We start from the raw sequence: 21,790 nt of genomic DNA on the forward strand, positions 1-21,790 counted from the left end.
CTGCTATAGGCCGGAGCTACCTCAGTGACATTCCATATGTTGTACTGCCGAATACGGCCAGTCCGTATGTGTAACTTCCACATGATATCTCCCTACTGGCATGATGTGGCTTCCGCAGCGTCTCCCTTTCCACTGAAATGGCACGCTTTCCCAGTGTTATCCAAGTCTGTCTGAGTGGGTCATTCGGAACAGCAGTGGAATTCCCTGGCCTAAGCCCTGTCCTATCTCCGCTTCAGGGATCAGGAGGCTTTTGCTAGGCACTGGAAGTTGGCGATCGTGTTAATTGAGATCCCAAACAGTACGGTACGTCCGACTCATGTCGAACGTGACTGAACTGAAAGGGAACATGAGTCCTGTCGCCACCATTGCTGGATCACCGCTGGCCCTGGGCTCCGCTCGGCTCCTCAGCGGAAAAACAAATATGTGACACACCTGCTGCTCATTATATGCTTGCGCTGTGAGGCAGAACAGCTAATACAATTGTCGCATGCCAATGTGCATTTGCTCGTTTTGTTACACTCTAAGTAGATTGGTCTTTCAACGCGATCCCAATCAGTACGGTACGTCTGACTCACGTCTCCGTTCCCTCCTTCAGGAAACGAGGGTTAAATACGTAACCGAGACGCTCTAAGTGAATGAAAACATCCTGCAAAGTTTTAAATCTGAAAGTGCACCGTATAGTCAAGTCAAGTCATGTCACCTTCATTTATATAGCGCTTTTAACAATATTATGGACTGTTTCAAAGCAGCTTTACAGTGATAATAGGAAATTAAAGTAACAGAGATTGTTTTGGCTTTACAGCAGCTCTAGAATAAAGTTATTGTCCAGCTAAAGTTATTTTTGATTGATTAACTTCCATTGCAAAGATCATTAGTTATTAACTTAGGACCGCTTACAAGACACCGTTCTAACAGAAAACCCTTAATGCGCTCCAGCCCGCTCATTCGCACAACAACAGTGTCTGGTAGAGTTCTCAACGGGCCTGAAAATAACAACCCGACCCGACCCGGCCCGTGGCTTTTAAAGCCCGGACCCGATGTAACCCGACACATCAACATGAATTATCTGCCCGAACCCGGCCCGCGGCCCGACGCCGCGTCGGATTTTTTTTTTCTCATACACGTATTATCATGACCAGCAGACGGAAATTCAAATCAACCTTTAATGTTCACGCCTTTTAACAATACAAACAACTGAAACAATAAACTTTAAATATATAAATAGGCTGTAGTAGCGACGGTGAATTCACCTGAGGCAAGTTTACTTTTTACCAACTCCATCTTCTTCTCCAGGCTAAAGGCGTGCACGCAGCGGCGTCAGGTCTGCCCCCGCCCCTCTCCGTGATGCGCTTGCACGCAGCAGCCAGACTTTCTTTACGGTGAACAGCAGCGATGATTAATAAATGTTTGTTTTTTTTTCACTGACTGGAAAAGATTAAGCCCGAGGTCCGACCCGACCCGAGTCATTTGATTATATTTTCGACCCGAACCCGGCCCGAACCCGCGGGTCCCGTCGGGTTTGTCGGGCCGACCCGACCCGTTGAGAACTCTAGTGTCTGGTGGCTCGAGAACTCAAACCTTGAAATAGGTTCCAAGGTGCAAGCCTTGAAGAAAATATATAAATATTAAGTATATAAAGTTATTGTCTCTCAAAAGTAAGAGTCGACTCTGAGTCAATTAATTGAATCGTTTTTCAAACGTGTCCTAAGCCCTTTTGTTGTGACGTCAAGACGAAAAGTTAGCATATTGCACAGCCCTCTTATTGCGCGCACAGACACCAGGGAAAACTTGAACCCCCTCAAACACTGCAGCTGATTCCTGTGGATACTGGATAGCATCATGTCGAGAAGACGCTGTGCTCTACAATGTGAAGGTAAAGCCAGTTTTTTTTTTCACTGCCCAAGGATGAGCATGTAAAGAGTTGTTAAAGTTCATCTTTACAACAATTCCACAGCAGTATAGCCTGAACCTTGTGCTGTGTTCCCGTCATTTTACTGACGACTGCTTCTTCAACTTAAATGTGTTCAATGGTGGATTTGCAAGCTGGTTGTTATTGAAAGATGGGTCATTACATGTACTAATGGCGCTTTTCCACTGCATGGTATGGCTCGGCTCGGTTCGGCTCGGTACGGTACGGTTCGACTCGGCGCGGAACGGTTCAGCTCGCTTTGCTTTTCCACTGCGTGGTACGACTCGACTCAGTACGGCACGGTTCGGCTCGCTTTAGCTCGGTTGCTTTTCCACTGCAGTTAGTACCGCTTCAAAGTGGGTGGGACCTATTTTTTACAGTCTATGGGTGGGACTGATCGTTATAGTTGCCGTCTTTACTACCATGACATCATCATATTAAATGCAAATTTTTCATTCCGTGTTTCCCCATCCACTCCTCGGCAACCAACGAGAGGAACATCTGCACCTCGTCCACTGACCACGATTCAGCCATTTCTTTTCTTTTTTTAAGTTTATACTCTTTTTTTGAAGCAAATACTTTTAAAACAGGTGCTACAGCGTTGACTGCTGTCTACTGGCTATTTAAATCTAGCGGGTTTAGTGTCTCGTGTCGTAAATACAATGACGCTGGTAGAGATGATTCTGTCTGACCAATCAGTGATCTGCAGTGTTTTCACGTCACATTTTAGTATCGGTATGGTACGCTTGGAACCTCAACAGAGGTGGTACCATTTAAAGCGAGCCGAAGCGAGTTGTACCGTGTCGTACCGTACCGTACCATGCAGTGGAAATGCGCCATAAGTGAGCCGTTCCGAACCGAGCCGTACCATACCATGCAGTGGAAAAGCGCCAAAGTGTGCCTTACCGAACCGAGCCGTACCATGCAGTGGAAAAGCGCCATAAGTGTCAAAAGCACAAGTATTGCAGAAATAATACACTTCCTTGCAGCAAAGGTTTTCAGCCTCGCTTGGCATTTTGATAGTTCCCACACGTGCACCTAAAATAATTCGGTAATTTGTGACGCGTTACACTGAACTAACAAATGGCGACAGACAGCAAGATTAATCAGATTACAGCACGTTACTTATCAGACATTCTTACTCCGATTCTGCATGTTCCATCGGCCTGAAGTGCCATAAACTACATTGACACTTACCATTGAGAAAGGTCCTGCTCCAGTCATGTTTGCGAACTTGTTTCCCATGTCGGACTCTGGCGCAAATTGGTAAGGCAAAATTGGTGCCATGTCTGTTTATACACTGTATCAAATTTTCAACACTTGACAAGCCGTAATCCAGTAATGGTTATGGGCGTTCTGTCTCCGACAATCTCTGCATGCAGTATATACCAATCACAACTGACTGGGTCATCTGACCAATCACCGCAGATTAGCGTCAAGCAAAGGAGGGGTTTGGAAAATTTTATCGTTGAGCAAATCCTTTGGGAGTCGTTGAGCAATTAAAGGGCACCTATTATGCCCCTTTTTACAAAATGTAATATTGGTCTTGGGTGTCCCCAGAATGTATTTGTTAAGTTTTAGCACAAAATACCCCACAGTTAATTTATTATAACCATTTGAAAATGTCATTTTTGGGGCCTGTTTTAAAAAGAGCTGTTTTGGTGTGTACCACCTTAAATGTAAATGAGCTGCATATCCCCGCCCTGCTGGACCCAGATAATGAAGAGACTCCGACAGAAGAAACGCGAAATGAGAATGGACCTAGACGTCTCGGAATGGTTATTTGATACATTTATGTACTTACAAAGTTTTAATCGCGTCCCCTTTGCAATTATGGATGTGCAACACACACACACACACACACACAAATTGTGATAACTTTCGCGCAATTTTTTGAAACTACATACACACAAATACTGTGATAACGTTTGCTAAGTACAAACGAATTATTTTTTTTATTTTTTTAGTACAAACGAAATTATATTTATGCGAGGGGTGCTGTTGCGTCATGTTGACATTACTTGTCGTACAGGTGCTTATGTGGCAAATGCGAGAAGATGGCTACAGAACCAGAAAACATATGCTGCAGGGAGATAGACGTTTATATACTGTCTATGGAGATAGAGCATGTATTAATTTATTTACATTTGTAATTGCTGTTACATGTTGTTTGTTGAGACATCCTATGATGACGGCAATAAATAGCTTTAGACGCATTTGTTGTTGAATTGGCTGACATCGACTGAAATGACTATTTGCTCAAAAATCATAAAACACACTTACTTCTTCTGGAGGTGACGTTGGATCGCGAACAGTAGGCAACAATCCACACTTGAGGATTAACTTTGAAGCAAGACCTGCTTTGAATTGACCCTCGTTCTCAAAACAGTCAGTCAGAAAATGATTCGCGCAAACATATTTTGGAAGTGTAAGTGGCACCTTTCCTTAGTAAATAAAATCCATCCACTGCGTTTTCAGTGGCTCTGATGTCGGAAGTAGTGAAGACTACTATGTTCATTATTACATCCCACAACAGAACACTTATGTTTCTTAGGAGACATTACCGGCTGTCGTTGAAACAATGGAGGATGGTGTACAGATCACCGAGGGCGGGGTCTATGCCAAAACCACAGTGTCAATCAAACCACGTCGGTGGGGCTTGCGCAATTCTACGTCACAGTGAGAGCAATCTTAGAACAGCTCGTTCTAAGACAATGCTTATGTTTTATTGAGATTGTAAAAAAAACACTGGGTGGATTTTTATCATTCTAGGGTGGTTTTGCTCACACACTGCCAACACACATTTATGTTCAAACACCATGTAAAAGTGAATTTTGCATAATAGGTGCCCTTTAAGGTAAAAATAAATGCATATTATTAGACAATGAAAGTGTTTTTTGTCCTTGCATGCATGTAAACTTGTTGTTGGGGACTCCCAAAACAAAAATAGGAACCTTTCAAATGCCATAATAGTGGCACTTTAATAGAGTTTTTAATGTTTTTTTTTGAAACACTAAGACCTTTTTACTACTGTACTTTTCAGACAGTGAAAATGCATTTGAATGTGTGTGACATTTCAGACAATTTGCCAAAAAGAATTTACCCTAATAGGACGAAGTCAGTTATAAATGATGGCACCCTTAAAAAAGATCAAAGGTCAGATGTAGAAATCTAGTTCTGAAAAATTATTTTAGTCTTAAATATATGTAAAATATATAGTAATTATTTTTTTCTAGCTGTGATTTCACTATAACTCCCATAGAGGGTTAGCCACTGTTAAACAAGTCACATTTACACTCAAATATCACCCCCTTATTGATATTTCTAAATTACTGGATAAATGTTGGTAACATAGCATAACTAACTAAATAACGAAAGATTACAAATTAATGCAAAAACTTTTAGGCCTCTATAATAATGCAATATTGTTAGCATATTATTCAAAGGCTGTTTGATTGCTAATTATGCATTTGCATTGTTTTCTTCCACTAAAAGGAAAGGGTCCTAATGAATTTTGATGCTTTACTAATGTTTTTATTGTGCTTTGTACAAATAGAAAATGTAAACATACATTAATATATGTGACCCTGGATCACAAAACCAGTCACATGTCGCACGGGTATATTTGTGGCAATAGCCAACAATACATTGTAGGCTATGGGTCAAAATTATACATTTTTCTTTTATAGCAAAAATCTTTAAGATATTAAGTAAAGATTATGTTCCACGAAGATATTTTGTACATTTCCTACTGTAAATATATAAAACATTTATTTTTGTGAATGAATGCAGCACAATCGCGAACATAAATGGACAACTTTAAAGGCGATTTTCTCAATGTTTCGATTTTTTTGGACCCTCAAATTCCAGATTTTCAAAGTTGTATCTCAGCCAGATATTGTCCTATTCTAACAAACCATACATCAATGGAAAGCTTATTTATTCTTATTTATATATGAGATGTATAAATCTCAATTTAAAAAAAATTACCCATGTGACTGGTTTTGTGGTCCAGGGTCACATATTATTATAAAATCAACCTATAAGCAAATCGATTTTAAGTTCTAAATAGTCGACATTTTTGTTAGAATTGATTCAGTTATTCTGTCTGTTTTCACCCAAAAATGAAAATTCTGTCACCAGTTCCCATGAAAGCCAGCATTTAGCAAATGATTGGAATACTCAATATGGAAAGTGTTTTTGTTGATGGTGCAAAATGCTGATTTTGTATAGCATGCTGTCAGTGAGTGTGCTTTACATCAAGGCTGATCTATGTGGGAAAAGATCGTGCTGTGCTTAAGTCTGTACTTGGCAAGGAAACACACAATATGTTCATGTGATTTTGGGCCCACTCGATCTTTGCTCTCCAAGGTGTGTGTGTGAGAGAGAGCAGAGGATCAGTGGTGTGGTATTACAGGATTATCTATCAACACATTTCATGTTCTCAGGTATACAGACAACAACAAATACTCACAGAAGAATTCTGCCAGACAGTTATTCTGTGTCGCTCTATCGGCCTACTTTTATTTACAAAAAACAAAAGAAAATCTTCTGATGGTCCACAACATTCATGATGGGAGCAGTGAATGGGTTTAAGTCGACTTACGAGGATCTTGTTGATGATGAACAATGAGGATTTTAATAATGTTTTTGTTGTTTCAATGATTGACATCTTTACTTTTGCAAGGATTTCAACTTTGCCATTTTGAGCTTTTTTTCCTGCAACCCCCCAGAAGTCAAAGACTCACCCATGATCTGCTTAAAGTATCAGAACACCGAAAGGTAAGGGGGGGGTGGGGGGGTTGTATTGATTTTATATTGTAAAATCCCATTCAGGGTTTTTTGGACACATTCTTTCACTTTAGCTGAGCAGATCTAATGTTTGAATGTTGCAGATGCATAAACTAGCTGATGCCAAGCAAGTCTCTGTGTATAAAAATACAAATTCAATTTGTATGCAAATAGAAATGTAGTTTCAGAAAGATTTGTTTGTAAGGTATGTACTCGGATCAGCGTTGTGCCTGATAGTTACAAAGCAGCAAGAAGAACCAGGGATAGTTGTACTTTCCCAGCCATCTGATGTTTTTGGAAAGACCAGCAATTAGTACTTGTCTTCTGCAAGTTGTTGCTGCAAAGCATTTAAACTGATGTAAGATATATTTTGGTTTATCAAAAGGATCCTATTTTACACAAAAGAGAACTGCCAAGGATCTTGCAGTAGTACATGATATATGTTGAGGCAGAATAGAAATGTTGGCTAGAAGCTTTGCTGTGGAGCTGATTTTGCCTCAAGCTGTGGGGGAAATTGCTGCTTTATGTAGTTGTGTGATATTGTTTCAAGTCTACTACTGTTATTCAAGGTCATATCATACATTTTAGTGTTAATGTTACACTGTATAGTGTTTTGCACTAACAATACTTAGAAATTGGTTATTTATGACCATTTTCCACCTTCTCTCTAATGGATTCTATGCACAGCGACTGCCTACATACAGTATTTCCGCTAAAATCTCAGCTTCCAGTATATTCTCTCATAGCACAATTTTTCTGTCATATTTCTAAAAACTGTCAGTATTTTATTATAATACAGTGTATATATATTATCAACTATAGTAAATATAACATTGTAATATATTAAAACATGAGAAGTATTTAATACCTTTAGCGAAAAGGTGGATCATATCAATATTGCTTTGTCCTGTTGTGGGACAATTCTGCAATATATACATTTGTGCTTAATTCTTTTTTTTTTTCACTCAAGATTTCTGTACCCTGCACTCCACCAGAAGTTGCAGTGGCCACTGAGGCTAAATGCAGAAGCTATAGTGCTTATAGTAGAATGTCATGCTTCTGTGCCAGTATGTACAGTAAATGTGCTCATAGCATGTGAAATGTACTCACAAACTATACTTACATTGCTGTCAATAACAACAACAGCCTCTTTGCAAAGTCTGAAACATTTTTTCTAACATTTCATTCTTTATTAAGAAAGTTTCGGCCAAGTTTCTGAATAGTGAACAGGTAGGCGTGTAAATGTAGGTGTGCAGGTGTATGTATTTGTTAAATTCAGTCATTGGATGTCAGAAAGTTGTGGAGCTATTTTTCTACTGTCAATAAATATATGTTTTACATTCTGAAAGTATGTTTTTAGAGTTTCAAAACATTAGTTTTAAAGTGATTGATAGAGTGATTATATGTGCCCATTTAAAGTTTGTATGCAGTATAATAAACATGTTGTGAAGAGAATAATGTGTTTGCATGATCCACATTTCAGTGAGACAGATTTGTTTTTCAGCTTGCTCACAAGATCCCCTCTTCCACACATACTTTGAAAGTTTGATCTGCTTCAGTATTCAACTGCTTCACTCTTCCTGACCACACATTCAAAGCATAGCTCTTTAACAAGGACACAACTTACACAGTCCTGTCTGATGTGCTATTCAGCTGGAAGATGAATGCTGTTGTTCTCTCTGTGATCGTGTGCTGAATTTTTCAAAGACTAGCTGTTTCTAATGTGACTACCCTGCACCTGTCTGTTGTTTATAGTCATTAGCATCTGGATTTTGCGTGTGCGACTTTAGTCGAAAAATTTCATTATGGTTAAGACTATTGTGTAATGTTTTTTTGTAAAGTGTATACGTGTGTATTGTTGTGACGTGTGTGTGTGTGTGTGGGGTACCTGTATGTGATTACTGCACCTGTAATTTGAACTCTTTTATTGACAATGAGGTGCTCAACCGCACATTTCATTTGGTGCTATAATACCCACAAGCCTCGAGACAAAAGAGTTAGGTTACAAACACACACAAAAGCCTGTGCACACACACACACACCTGAAAACAAACTATTCAGCACTAAAACACCACATGCATGCTCAGCTGGATTTTATGTACAATTCTAAATATAAATGGTTTGATTTTCTTCTGTTCATCAGTTTCCAGACAAAATTTGCAGTTCTTTTATAACTTTACCTGTTTTCAGTGCTTTTTTCCCCCAAGTGGATTGCATAAAGTCATTCAAATTCCTTTATAAATTGATTCATTTAATAATCAATTGTGTTGTCCTTACACTTAAAAATATAATCTCATAAAATTTCACATAAAACACATCATTACCTCTTCCCAATCATCCCATTACTACCTGTGATGTCATCAGGGAGGGACTTGCATACCAGATACGCTGCTTATGTTACATTTGTGTTGGAGTTTGTTACTGCAAGCCTCAGGCCTGGTCCACACTAATATGGTTTCGTTTGAGAACACATCTTTTGCTCTCCGTTTAAACCTTCTGTCCACACCGAGACAGCGTTTTTAGCAACAAAAACTAAGCGTTTTGAAAACGCTCTCCAAAGTGGATACATTATTATTTAGAGGCAGGGCCGTTTCTAGCCTTTTTGGCACCCTAGGCGGGATTCTAGCCACCCCAACACTTTCAGGTCACGGCATATATCCGTGTCGGTGTCATCTTTGCCGCCTCATTTCAAAGAAATCAATGTGAGTTTCTAACGTACAACAACGACTGTTCAGATATATAAAAAAAATATATATAAAAGAAAACCTCTTGGTGGGGCGGGGGCTCTCACTGGCGCCCCCCAGCTGTTTGCGGCCTAGTTTGCCTATGCCTAGAAATGGCCCTGTTTAGAGGTATTTAAAACCGATGACGTAAGTTTAATCGTGTGACGCAAATTGAACCCATAGATATTCATGTTTCTACCGGTATTGTGCCTATGTGCTTTCACTTTCACACAGTTGCTAAAATGTTACTTTGCACACTCTTCATATCACAGTCCTACGGCAAAACATGAGAGCAGTTGCGTTTTAGACCAAACATATAATGGTGAGTGAGTGCGGCCTGGACGCATCAATGAATGGTGAGATATTTTGCTAAATAAAATGATCCTACCAGAAGAATTACGTAATAACTTGATTATGTATAGGTCTGTCTGTATCATCTGAGCTTTTATGAGGGTTTACGCATGCGCTATAAGATTAATTTAGCATTTTACGACATTCAGTGTGGACAAGAAACTTTTGGAAAACACTTGAAAACGCTAGTGTGGACAGAGAGCGAGAGCGGTTTGAAACGAACACTCTGTTTTCAAATCTATCCGGATTAATGTAGACGTAGACTCAGTTTGGCTAATAACATGCTGTTCCACTAGCAATAATTATGAAGAGTAATAAACAGTCTGAAATTAAATATCTGCTCACTTCCTATTGCATATCTCAGGATTCTTATATTCCTTAATATACGCAAGTCTTTCTTTCTGTCTCGCTAACTCATTTAAACTATGTGTGACATCATCAGACAGTGAGGGTGAGTCAAGAGAGAGAGAGAGATTAAATGAAAAGAAAAGGTTATTGTGTGAACAATGACCTCATTGCACCCCTTACTTCTGTGCTAGACAGGAGGATTATGGATAGACAGTGGAAAGAAGAATGAAGGTTATGAGATCATAAGGGCAAAAAACACTGTCTAGAAACACATAAACAGCAGGAGGGATGCTTTTCATTAGTGGTTGCTGTTCTCAGTCCATTTTGTGAATGCAAAGTGCGTAGTGTCCTTGGAGACAGATGTCAAAACATGCACGCATTCACATGCATGCAAACACATATGGCTAATGCTCTGCCTTTTGAAATAAAACCCAGTGGAAAAATTATCCTCATTTGCATGGACTCAAAATGTGTTTGCATACAAAGCTGGTGACAACAGTTATTCATTTACATGATAAAGCAGCTGTAAGTCACAGCGACATAATTTAAAATCACGACATTATTTAAAATTGTGACATTGTTTAAAATTGTGACATTATTTAAAATCATGCAAGTCGGAATCTTTCTAATGTAAATGAGTGTCATGAGGAGAAGTTGTCTAGCTCAACAGCATGATGATCTCGGGTACCGTTACATGCTGTTCAATGCACCATAGGCAGTGCCTGTAAATGCCTCAGAAATGATGTTGACAGCAAAACTAACAGACACGGAAGGACATTTTACTAATAAAAAGATGCTCGGTATATTAGTGAATGCACTCAATTAATAATAATCTTTCAAACCCTTTAAATCACTTTGCCACAAAGGCAATTAAATATTCCAATTAAAATATTTCACCAAGTGTTTCTGTATGTAAAAGAGAGAGAGAGAGGGATGTGAGAAACTGGCATTGTCTGAACTACAGATTAATTGGTTAATTCCAAGATTCCTTTTCAAGTCAAATAATTAAATACAAGTCAATACAAAAAAAATAAGTATTTTAGTTTGTGTAAAAATAAAATGTATATTTTACTTAACACAGCAAAATATAGCCTAGGCTTTCATTGTAAATTATTGTTAAAATTACGTTTTAATATGCCTAGGCAATATAAATTACCATATGAGTCGCCTTGGTATTTGAATTAACTGCATGAACAATCACATTTATTTTGATTTTATTTTAAAAGTTTTTTGTTGCTGTTATTGTTGTTTGCATTTGATGTATAGCCTAGCATTAATTTGGTGTGGTGTGTTACCCCGATGATGTGTTGTGTGTCCGTCGCTGCTCATTTATGAGCTAGGCTACTTCAATATTTTCTCGTCTTTTATCATTTTGCAACGGGTCTACTGCTGAGAGAATACAATATGCGGTCGTTGACAAGCTCCCCACCTGACTTTCTCGGTCACGAGCACGGCGCTCCAGTCCAGGAGAATCTGTTTCTTGAATGTTCAGTTACGCGTGAGGTGTGTCCTGTGTGTCCATATGAATCTAACCACTGCGTCCATCAGGTGTATTAAAGAAAGCGACCGCCGACCGGCAGAAACGCGCTACTACCAACAGCCCACTAAAAAGGCAGCGTAATGAAGGGATACAGCAGCACGCGCAGCTGTAGGGGAAATGATGGTTCCTAATCTGTCTCTTTGAAAGAGAAGAATAAGAAAAAAGGCGAGGGACAGAAGAACTTGGACTGCGGGAAAAAATAACATCGCATGGGGCCATGAGCGCTGCAGACCCTGCTGCGAACAAACTGTTGAGTTTCAACCAACGGTAAATCATTCAGTTACTGTATTTCATGTTTATAAATATTGATATTTAAAACGAGATATTCAATATCAGATGTTGGTTTGTGTGGGTTATTGTGACACAGTCATTGCAGCAGTATCAGGGGTTATAGCTTACTACTCAACACACATCTCATTTCAACGTGCAACAAGCGGCTCCCTTCCAGGAGTGATCAATCAACATATTAGATGCGGATATTGGAAATATGCACTTGCAACTTAATCATTCATTTTTCTTTTTACAAACTGTTATTTCAAGCTTATATTTTAATTATTCTAAATGTATGTATGTATTTATGTATGTATCTATGTATGTGTGTGTGTGTGTGTGTGTGTGTGTGTGTGTGTGTGTGTGTGTGTGTGTGTGTGTGTGTGTGTGTGTGTGTGCGTGCGTGTGTGTTTGTGTCTTAATAATAATTGCGGTTTAATAATCTTAAAGGAACACTTCACCGAAAATAATGTCATCATTTACTCACCCTCATTGTTCTAAACCCTGTATGATTTTTTCCCCCGTCAGATGTAAAGCAGAATTACAGTCTCAATCATCATTCACTTTCATTGTATGGAGTAACTCATTTTGTTTAACATCTCATTCTGTGATCAGAAGTCATATAGGCCTACAGATTAGAAACAACATGAGAGTGAGTTAAAACAGAATTTTCATTTCTGTGTGAACTGTCTCTTTAAGAAGAAGCTGTGCTCTTATTTATCTTCAGTACTGCAGTCATATTTGTACATACATAGTCCACACAAGTCTTTGCATCGCAAGTGTTCAGAGTAAATTCAGGTGGGGAAGAGGAAAAAGTCACTGTTTTGTCTTAACCTCTAGGATAGGCCTACAGTCCTGATGAAACAATGTTTTAGACTTTCCCATGCACTGTGTAGTGGGATATACTAGTGCGGAAAAACAGTAAATTATTCATGCAAATGCCTCGGTAGAATGGACATCCATGCGCCACAGTGACTGGTGTCACCATAAACATGATGTTTTCTCTGATTAAAATATGAAAGAAAAGAGGAACGACCTAAATATTAATTTGCTGTTCATTTTAAGACGGTATAGTGTATTCCTTGCCATGGTGAAGTGTTGTGACATTTGTGAGGCATTCGCAATCATAGCAGGTGGTTTTCCCGAGCACCGCATTGAATCTGAGGTAATTTGAAGCGAGTGTGATGTCACTCTGCAATTATTTACATGACAACTAATGTAACCTCAAAAAAAGCACAATTCCATCTGTTGACATGTCCCAGCTAAATGTAGCAGAAGTGTATTACACATCTTTACAGCAACAGCATTTTTTTTTTTTTACAAAACAAATCCACTCACATAGGCCTAACACTCAGTACAGAATGACAGATCATGTGTCAGCGCTCTTTAAACTCACAATATAATTCATATACAGACTCATATTTCAGCTAGCCTGCTACTGAATTATCACCACCAATCCCAGAAAAATACTTTAAGTTGTGTTCATCTTTCAATTAAAATAAGTGACTTTCTCTTACATTATTTCTTTCTATCCAATACTGTATGTTTATCTCTGTTATCCAGATTTATCACACATATTCTCCAAAGGCAAGGTCCCTGAACTATCGTTGCAGTTATTGGTGGCTTAATTATATTAATCTGTTTTAACAGTGCCATTGCTTTTTCCAACAGCAGTGTTGGCGCATAATAAGAAAGTCGGAGCTCAGAGTGCAATTTTGTTGTTAATGATTGCGATGTCAGATGTTCGTTGTCAGACTGTGTGTCAGCATCACTTGTAACCTTTTCTTCGGTCATATGGCAAGACATCAGAGATGCGTGGTCTGAAAATGTCTGAGGCATTGAGCTGTGCATCATTGGAAACATGATATCATGCCAGACCATTATCACTAAATTATTATTGCAGATGCATAACAGGAGTGATTACTGTTAACAAACTTGACCGTATTTGGTTTCTAAGTATCACCAGAGGGTAATGGCTACTCTAATTATGTCATGCTGTTGCTGTCATCATTATCATAATCTCAAACACGGTCATCTGCCGGTCACGTTTAGGATTTCTTTTCGTAAGAATAATCTCATTTTTGTGACATCTTTCAGATTCTTCTTCTTTTTATCAACAGAACCATTCAATCATGAGCGACAATGAAAGGTTTGTTTGAAGATATGAATGAAACAATAAGACGTTCTGCATCTTAAGACGTCTTTATGTCCTCATCTGTTAACTGTATTCTCATCCAGGGTAGTATTTCTGAATTTGGGAAAGCAGCTTTCTTTCAGCCCCGTGCCACGGTAAATCATCTAGTGATGAGCCACTCCTTTCTTGTACTGTAGAATCACTTGTGCATTTGTCTTTAAATGCTCTCAGTCAAAGACATGCTTCTAGTATCTGACGGTAATTCAACAGTGGGTCAGTCTGACAGGATTATGAGGCCATTTCTGAAGTCGACCTTTTATCTCGTTTAATTGTTCCCCCTCTTTCAATTAACCATCTTCCTTACCCCATCTGAGAGCCATTGTGCATATCAGAGGTGCATAGGAAAAGAGGCATCTATGTTTAAACTTCTTCTGAAGCCACATAAAGAATGCATGAATAAAAAAGATCTGCAGAATTCAGGATTTAATTCATTATTTAATTTATTAAATATTTTGGCCAATTTTAGCTACAAATAAGAGTTGTTAAACACATTTTTCAATATTTAAATCCAGCTCAAAAATGCAAACCGTGTCTGCAGATTCCACCTGGTTATATCTTATCACAGCATGAGCAGTATCTCTTCTGTTGTCCGTAAAGACATTCTTAGCTGCTTTCTGCACTAATGGAAACATAATGATAGCCCTCACACAGAGGAAATGTGTTTGCTCACATGCACTATTTACATTGCACTTGAAGTGAAATGGCTATAATAAATGTTTGCATTCATGTGGCTCAGCATATACTGTACATTCTTTAAACCTTAGTCAGAGGAGATGCTGTCTTCGATAAAGCACATGTTATGAAAAAGAAAATAGTACTGCATATCAGTTCGCCAGAATCACAAGTAGTTAGCTAAAACAGCAGCATTATTAAAGGTGGTTTGTATTTTTTGAATACTTTTTCATATCCCAGTTTAATATACAGAGACATCTATAAGTATGACAGTCGTAGGTTGATGCCTCTGAAGAGTAAACACTTGCTCTTATGATGGCTTTTTGTTTGTTTGAGCATCTCAACCTGACATACCAACACTGGCTCGACCAATGGTAAAAGTTTTTAGGTGGGACTGTGTGTTTGTCCAGCCAATGGAGGACAGGGCTTGTGTGTGTGTGTATATGTTACATTATTTAAAGTTATATTCCCTTTAAAAAAACTATTTAATATTAATAATAATCAAAAGGCACCTCAATGACTTGATAGGGCAAGAGATTGTTCTGCTATAGTGGGCCACCTTATTGGCAGGGAAAATTTGGAAAACCTGTTTGAAAACATTACTATTTTTGCTATTTAATTTGGTGATGGTAGTGGCACAGAAATGACACACCTTAAGTGCCTTTATGGTCTTCCTGTGAAGTGGTTTTCAGTGAGAGAGATCCTCTTTAAGGTTTTGGGAAGATGTGTGATGTCTAGTCGTCAGCTGAGTCACTGAGCATTCGGTTCTCGCTCTAATAATTTGAAACAACCTCACTCAAAAAGTGTCAGACTGCGACATCACAGGGTTGCGAGGTGGAGGCTTCTACTTTTTGGAATGCAGGTTTCTGGTATTGAAACTAAATGCTGTATCTGTGTGCTCTGTATGTTCACATACGATAAGTCAAATAGCAAAGAATTTCTCTGTTAGAAATCACATTTACAATAACAAACAACACACAAACATTCAACATTTCTTTCCAAGAGAATGAAAATATATATTTGTGCGCAACTAAACATCATGAAATCAGTTTGAATTGTTATATGCTCTGTTTTTGCAGCTCAGCATCAGAGGATCTTGGGTGCAGGAGAGGAGAGTTCAGCCGGAAACACTATGGATCAGTTGAACTGGTGAGGACTGTCATATTTTAGCTCTTCTGAATGTTCATATTCTACCTCCCCCTTCTTCTTCTTCTTCTTCTTCTTCCTTCTAATCTATTTGTCTTTGCCTGTGCACTGCTGTGAACGCAGAAGCTTCGTGTTGCTCCTTGATTTCTTATATGTCTGTGTTATACATCTGTGGTTCGGTCTGTTACATCAAATGAGATTTGTACATCTTTGTAATTAAATTGTTCTTGAGATGAAGTTCACATAAACATAATCTCACCCTACAGTAGCAGGAGCTTTGCAATAGGTTAAATAGCCACAAGTAAAGCATCATTTATATTATTCAGTGTTTCAACTGGTCAAATACGTGCTGTATTGAGTTGGTGTGGGTGTGTTACTTTTCAGAGGTGTCTGTCTCTCCTAGATATTATTGCATGGAGGAAGTGGCTTAATACCACACTAGATGTTACTTCCTATGTGAAACGTGCAAGAGGTTTGTGGGTAGAAGGAAATGGCTGACCTTGTGTCAGATAGAACCATGTCACAAAACCACATGCATTATCATGCGCGGCAGATGGAGAATGTAAATGTGTGTGAGAAAAGGAGAGAGAAGGGCATTTGTTACTGCATCTAAAGCTACAGTGGCTTCCAAACGTCTGAGACCACTAATGAAAATGCATTTATTGTTATTATAAATTATGTTATCAGCATAATAAGTTCATTGTTTTGAAAGTTTCGAAAAACGCACATGAACCTCAGAATTTCTTAGTATTTGTATCGTTTTGTTGTTGTTGTTGTTTTACATTTTTCAAAATCCCAAAACTTTATTTTCGGGTTTAAATTAGGTTATGAATCCTGGATCTTTGATCACCACTTTGATTCTATGACCATGATTTTATGACATTAGTATTGGTAAGAATTAATTTTTGTGTTGAAGATAAAAATTTAGCATAATCTCATAATTGCCTCTTGCATAAGAGTACCTACATTGCGCTCTGTAATACTTGATTCAGTTTGGTCAGTCACTCATTCTGATATTTCTGTCCAGGACAATACTGACCACTCTGTGAATGTGTTCTGTTTCTTCACAGTTTCTACAAGACAGTACAATATTACATCTCCAATTGTCATCTCTTTACATAATTTACATAATTATTCAGAAAGTGACTACCACAAAAATAAACATAGAAAGGTCGATCCTGGACTCTCCACGCTCTCTGTCTTCTCACATAATAAAATAATTTAAACGAATCAATATTTCATGTCTGTTTATTCATTTAGTAAGTAGCCATGTAATACGTTTCACATCGCGACCCTCTTCTCTCTGTTGGGGTTTATTTTGTGGTAATGACCATCTGATTGCACATTGCCCCTTTCTTATATCCGTTGTAAATTTTAAACAAGAAATATCCAATTTATTTAAAAAAAAAAAAATGTATGCATGCAAGCCGCATTTATTTTTGTTATGTGGTCTGTCTTTATTTTTCCATATGATTTTTTTGTTTTTATTCTGTTTCTTACTGTTTGTTTTCCTTTGCCGCATTGCTCTTATTAAACCAGGCTGAGGTTACTATGAAACATGCTTGTACTGTTTCTCTCTTTTTCTCTAATGATTGCTGTGCTTAATTACATTCATTATTCCAGAATGTCTCTTATTTTGGTTGGAATCATTGGTTGGTGCGTGTATTTATCCGTCTGACAGTGTTATTCGGTTATATCAATTATTATGTTATACTGCTAATTGATTCTGTTATGGTTTCATGCCAGTGTTTGCATAATTTTACATTTACACTTGCATGTGTGTGTTTTGCTAAGTTTAATAGTGTAATCATCATGAGGGGAAAATATCAGTATTGACCGTCATCATCACATTACTATACAATTATTCTGTGCAACCATACACAAGGTAGTTAGCCACACAGACTCTGATTGTCTGAATTATGATCAGAGCATGATTTATTGGGACATATATATTGTGTCTATAGCATGGGCGTCTTAAGGGGAAAAAAAGTGGGTGGGTCCTCCCCCAGAAAAATGTTTACTGGAGTAAATACCATTTCATGTATTCTGGTGCCTTTTAATTAAAACAAGTAAACTAAACTCCACTTCACGTCGGGCGGTTCTTTGCCTCCACTTCATGCATCAAATGCACAGCTATCCGTGGATTATCCCCCTAATACCATGGTCATGGTCACAACTTAAAGCTGTTATTGATGTTTGCAACGCAATATTTGACTGGAAGGGTACAACGGGTGGTTACTTTCGTCAGTTGCGGCTCGTTGAGAAATATAATGTAGCGATTCAGCGGAAATGGAGTTTAATTTATTAGGGAATTCCTCAAGTGGAATGGATTTGACTGACGGCGCTATGAAAAGACAAATGCGCTGAATTAGAGACGGTAAAAGTAAGTGGGTCCAATATCATTGGTCTTAAAAAGTGTGTGGGTCTTGTCCCACCCATATACAATGGTTCTGACGCCCATGGTCTATATACTTTTTCATTGGCTGCAACCTGAGAACCAAGGAAATGCTCTTGATGTTTTAGTAGATGTAATTTCTACTTGCATGGCTGGCTATCTGTATGTTTCAGTCAATTTATGTAAGTGCATTAGCTCTAGGGATCCTCTTATAGGTGATTTTATGACCTCTAAGTGCAAAGTGTGTATGTTAGGGCTGAAGTATGTAATGCGTGTGTGTGAGGGTTTTAAGTTAAAAGCTTCTCAAGTGCTCCATTCTCTCATTATTGTATCATGGCCAAATGTAAACATGACTGTTGTTTAGACAGTATTACATGCCGATCAACCATTTCCAGAAGTGGCTAGACATCATCTAGAAATTCCGCAACCTATAATCATATGGCAAACTCAACCAAGACATTAGACCTGATCATAGATCAACAGCCAAAACCAATGCAATATTCTTGTTGGACACCAGAATATGTGCTGCATTTGATGACTTCTCCATCGTTAATGAAGTATGTAACATATGCATGTGTGTAGTATTAGCACGTCCTGATTTTGCAGAGATAGATGCGTTCCTGGGTCAACATATTTTGTTGATCCTGGAACAACATACCTGACCGTAAATGTATTCCTAACCATATCCCTACCCCTAAACCTACCCATAACTTCTCCCTAAAATCAGAGGGAAATGATAATTGAATAACACTGGTGTAGAATTATTATTATCATTATTTTTATAGTTTATCACAGCATTTTGTATACCAAATGTTTCTAATCAATCTTTAATCCATGTTTGATGTTTAATATACTGTATGTTGATTGCTGAAAAACTGGGATTGACATGGAAAAGGCCTTGTTACATGGAAAAGGTCTTGTTACCAGAGCTTGTCACATCACACCTGGTCACCTGGTCACCTGTAATCAGCATACAAAGCATATGGGGTTTTTCAAAGAGAGCAGATAAAAATGCTTTGTCATCATAACAGCAGCATCACTGAAGTCTATGACAGTTCTTACTCAGCATGAGTCTGTGAAAGCAGATAACATCAAAGATGAGAGAACAAAGCTGACCTGCAGTGCACACCTGTACAGGTTGAAGATGTGTTGAAGAACCTTTATAATTCCAACAGAAATCTGATATGGAGTGGCTTGAATGCCCCTCTTTCATTTCATCACCTTTTCTCCATTCAGACACATCGCTGTATGTGCTCTTCAATGCCTCATTCAATTTCTCTCTCTCAGTCACTCACCATTATATTTCTTACTTTTGTATGCATTTAAAAAGTTTATGTGAGGATTTTCCCTTCCTGGAGCTTTGTTTGATTGTCAGTCATTCTTACAGCTCTCTCAATGGCCATTTATAAATACCTTCAAAAACCAACCAGATGAAGAGAACTTGTGGGTTTTTAATTGCACTTGATGGAGAAACTGATAGGAGTAAATTAATTATTATTCCATTTCTATCGAAAAATAAGCATTGTAGTCATTAAGTAGTCACATTTGCTTGGTTATGTATGTCTAAAGCATACAGTGACTGGGAGGGGACATGTTCGGTTCACTTAGTTTTGTCGTGGCCTCGACATATTAACTTGTGGGAATGTGATAATATGTCATGGCCACAAGAACATTTTGTCGAGGTAACGTCATCCTTATGTTGTGGCCATGCAATGTGAAGCCTTTGTCTTGAGATCCGATGTTGAGGGAATGACCATTTCCCGTGACCACGTAAATAAACCTGTGTGACCTGCCACCTGGGATTATCAGAAATGGATATTATTGATAAATGACAATTTTATTTTGATTTAAGGATGACAAAAATCTCACATCCCACAGCCTGTAATCATAATTTGTTTGAAAAGGAATAAAAGTTGTTGTTATAGTCACTCTCTACTGGTCATTTTAGCTGCAAACTGCAGTAAATTGTATATAGGTTAGGTGCATTTTTGGAGTTTTGCAGAAGTGTAGGTAGAGAGGCACGTTATTCAAGGCAAGGCAAGGCAAGGCAAGGCAAGGCAAGGCAAGGCAAGGCAAGTTTATTTATATAGCACATTTCATACACAATGGCAATTCAAAGTGCTTTACATAGAAGAAATTAAAATAATAAAAAGAAATAAGAATAATTAAAACAGGGATGAGTTTCAGGGACTCATTCATTCACTCATTCAAATGAGTCTATGTTGCAACAGCCTTATGTTTCAGACACAACCATCATGTTTTGGTGTACAGAAATGATTGTGGCCTACAGGCTTAAAAATGCTGGTGAATATTCATATAAAAAGATTATATATATACACTCACCTAAAGGATTATTAGGAACACCATACTAATACTGTCTTTGACCCCCTTTCGCCTTCAGAACTGCCTTAATTCTATGTGGCATTGATTCAACAAGGTGCTGAAAGCATTCTTTAGAAATGTTGGCCCATATTGATAGGATAGCATCTTGCAGTTGATGGAGATTTGTGGGATGCACATCCAGGGCACGAAGCTCCCGTTCCACCACATCCCAAAGATGCTCAATTGGGTTGAGATCTGGTGACTGTGGGGGCCATTTTAGTACAGTGAACTCATTGTCATGTTCAAGAAACCAATTTGAAATGATTCGAGCTTTGTGACATGGTGCATTATCCTGCTGGAAGTAGCCATCAGAGGATGGGTACATGGTGGTCATAAAGGGATGGACATGGTCAGAAACAATGCTCAGGTAGGCCGTGGCATTTAAACGATGCCCAATTGGCACTAAGGGGCCTAAAGTGTGCCAAGAAAACATCACCCACACCATTACACCACCACCACCAGCCTGCACAGTGGTAACAAGGCATGATGGATCCATGTTCTCATTCTGTTTACGCCAAATTCTGACTCTACCATCTGAATGTCTCAACAGAAATCGAGACTCATCAGACCAGGCAACATTTTTCCAGTCTTCAACTGTCCAATTTTGGTGAGCTCGTGCAAATTGTAGCCTCTTTTTCCTATTTGTAGTGGAGATGAGTGGTACCCGGTGGGGTCTTCTGCTGTTGTAGCCCATCCGTCTCAAGGTTGTGCGTGTTGTGGCTTCACAAATGCTTTGCTGCATACCTCGGTTGTAACGAGTGGTTATTTCAGTCAAAGTTGCTCTTCTATCAGCTTGAATCAGTCGGCCCATTCTCCTCTGACCTCTAGCATCAACAAGGCATTTTCGCCCACAGGACTGCCGCATACTGGATGTTTTTCCCTTTTCACACCATTCTTTGTAAACCCTAGAAATGGTTGTGCGTGAAAATCCCAGTAACTGAGCAGATTGTGAAATACTCAGACCGGCCCGTCTGGCACCAACAACCATGCCACGCTCAAAATTGCTTAAATCACCTTTCTTTCCCATTCTGACATTCAGTTTGGAGTTCAGGAGATTGTCTTGACCAGG

General features: G+C 38.6%; 1 protein-coding gene across 6 annotated transcripts in view; it reads left to right on the forward strand.

Moving 5' to 3' along the window:
• Positions 1 to 21,790, forward strand: part of garnl3 (GTPase activating Rap/RanGAP domain like 3) — a 79,962-nt gene that overhangs the window by 15,443 nt on the left and 42,729 nt on the right. For 4 of the 6 annotated variants that reach the window (XM_084414676.1, XM_084414679.1, XM_084414677.1 and 1 more), the window contains exon 2: positions 15,878 to 15,947. In XM_084414676.1, coding sequence (XP_084270802.1) covers positions 15,878 to 15,947 — 70 coding nt within the window. Of the gene's footprint in view, positions 1 to 6,305; positions 6,692 to 11,535; positions 11,930 to 15,877; positions 15,948 to 21,790 lie in introns of those variants that run through there. The other 2 variants (XM_084414680.1, XM_084414678.1) reach the window with 2 other exon arrangements.

Source organism: Rutilus rutilus (assembly GCF_951802725.1).
Source record: "Rutilus rutilus genome assembly, chromosome: 7".
Taxonomy (NCBI): Eukaryota; Metazoa; Chordata; class Actinopteri; order Cypriniformes; family Leuciscidae; genus Rutilus; species Rutilus rutilus.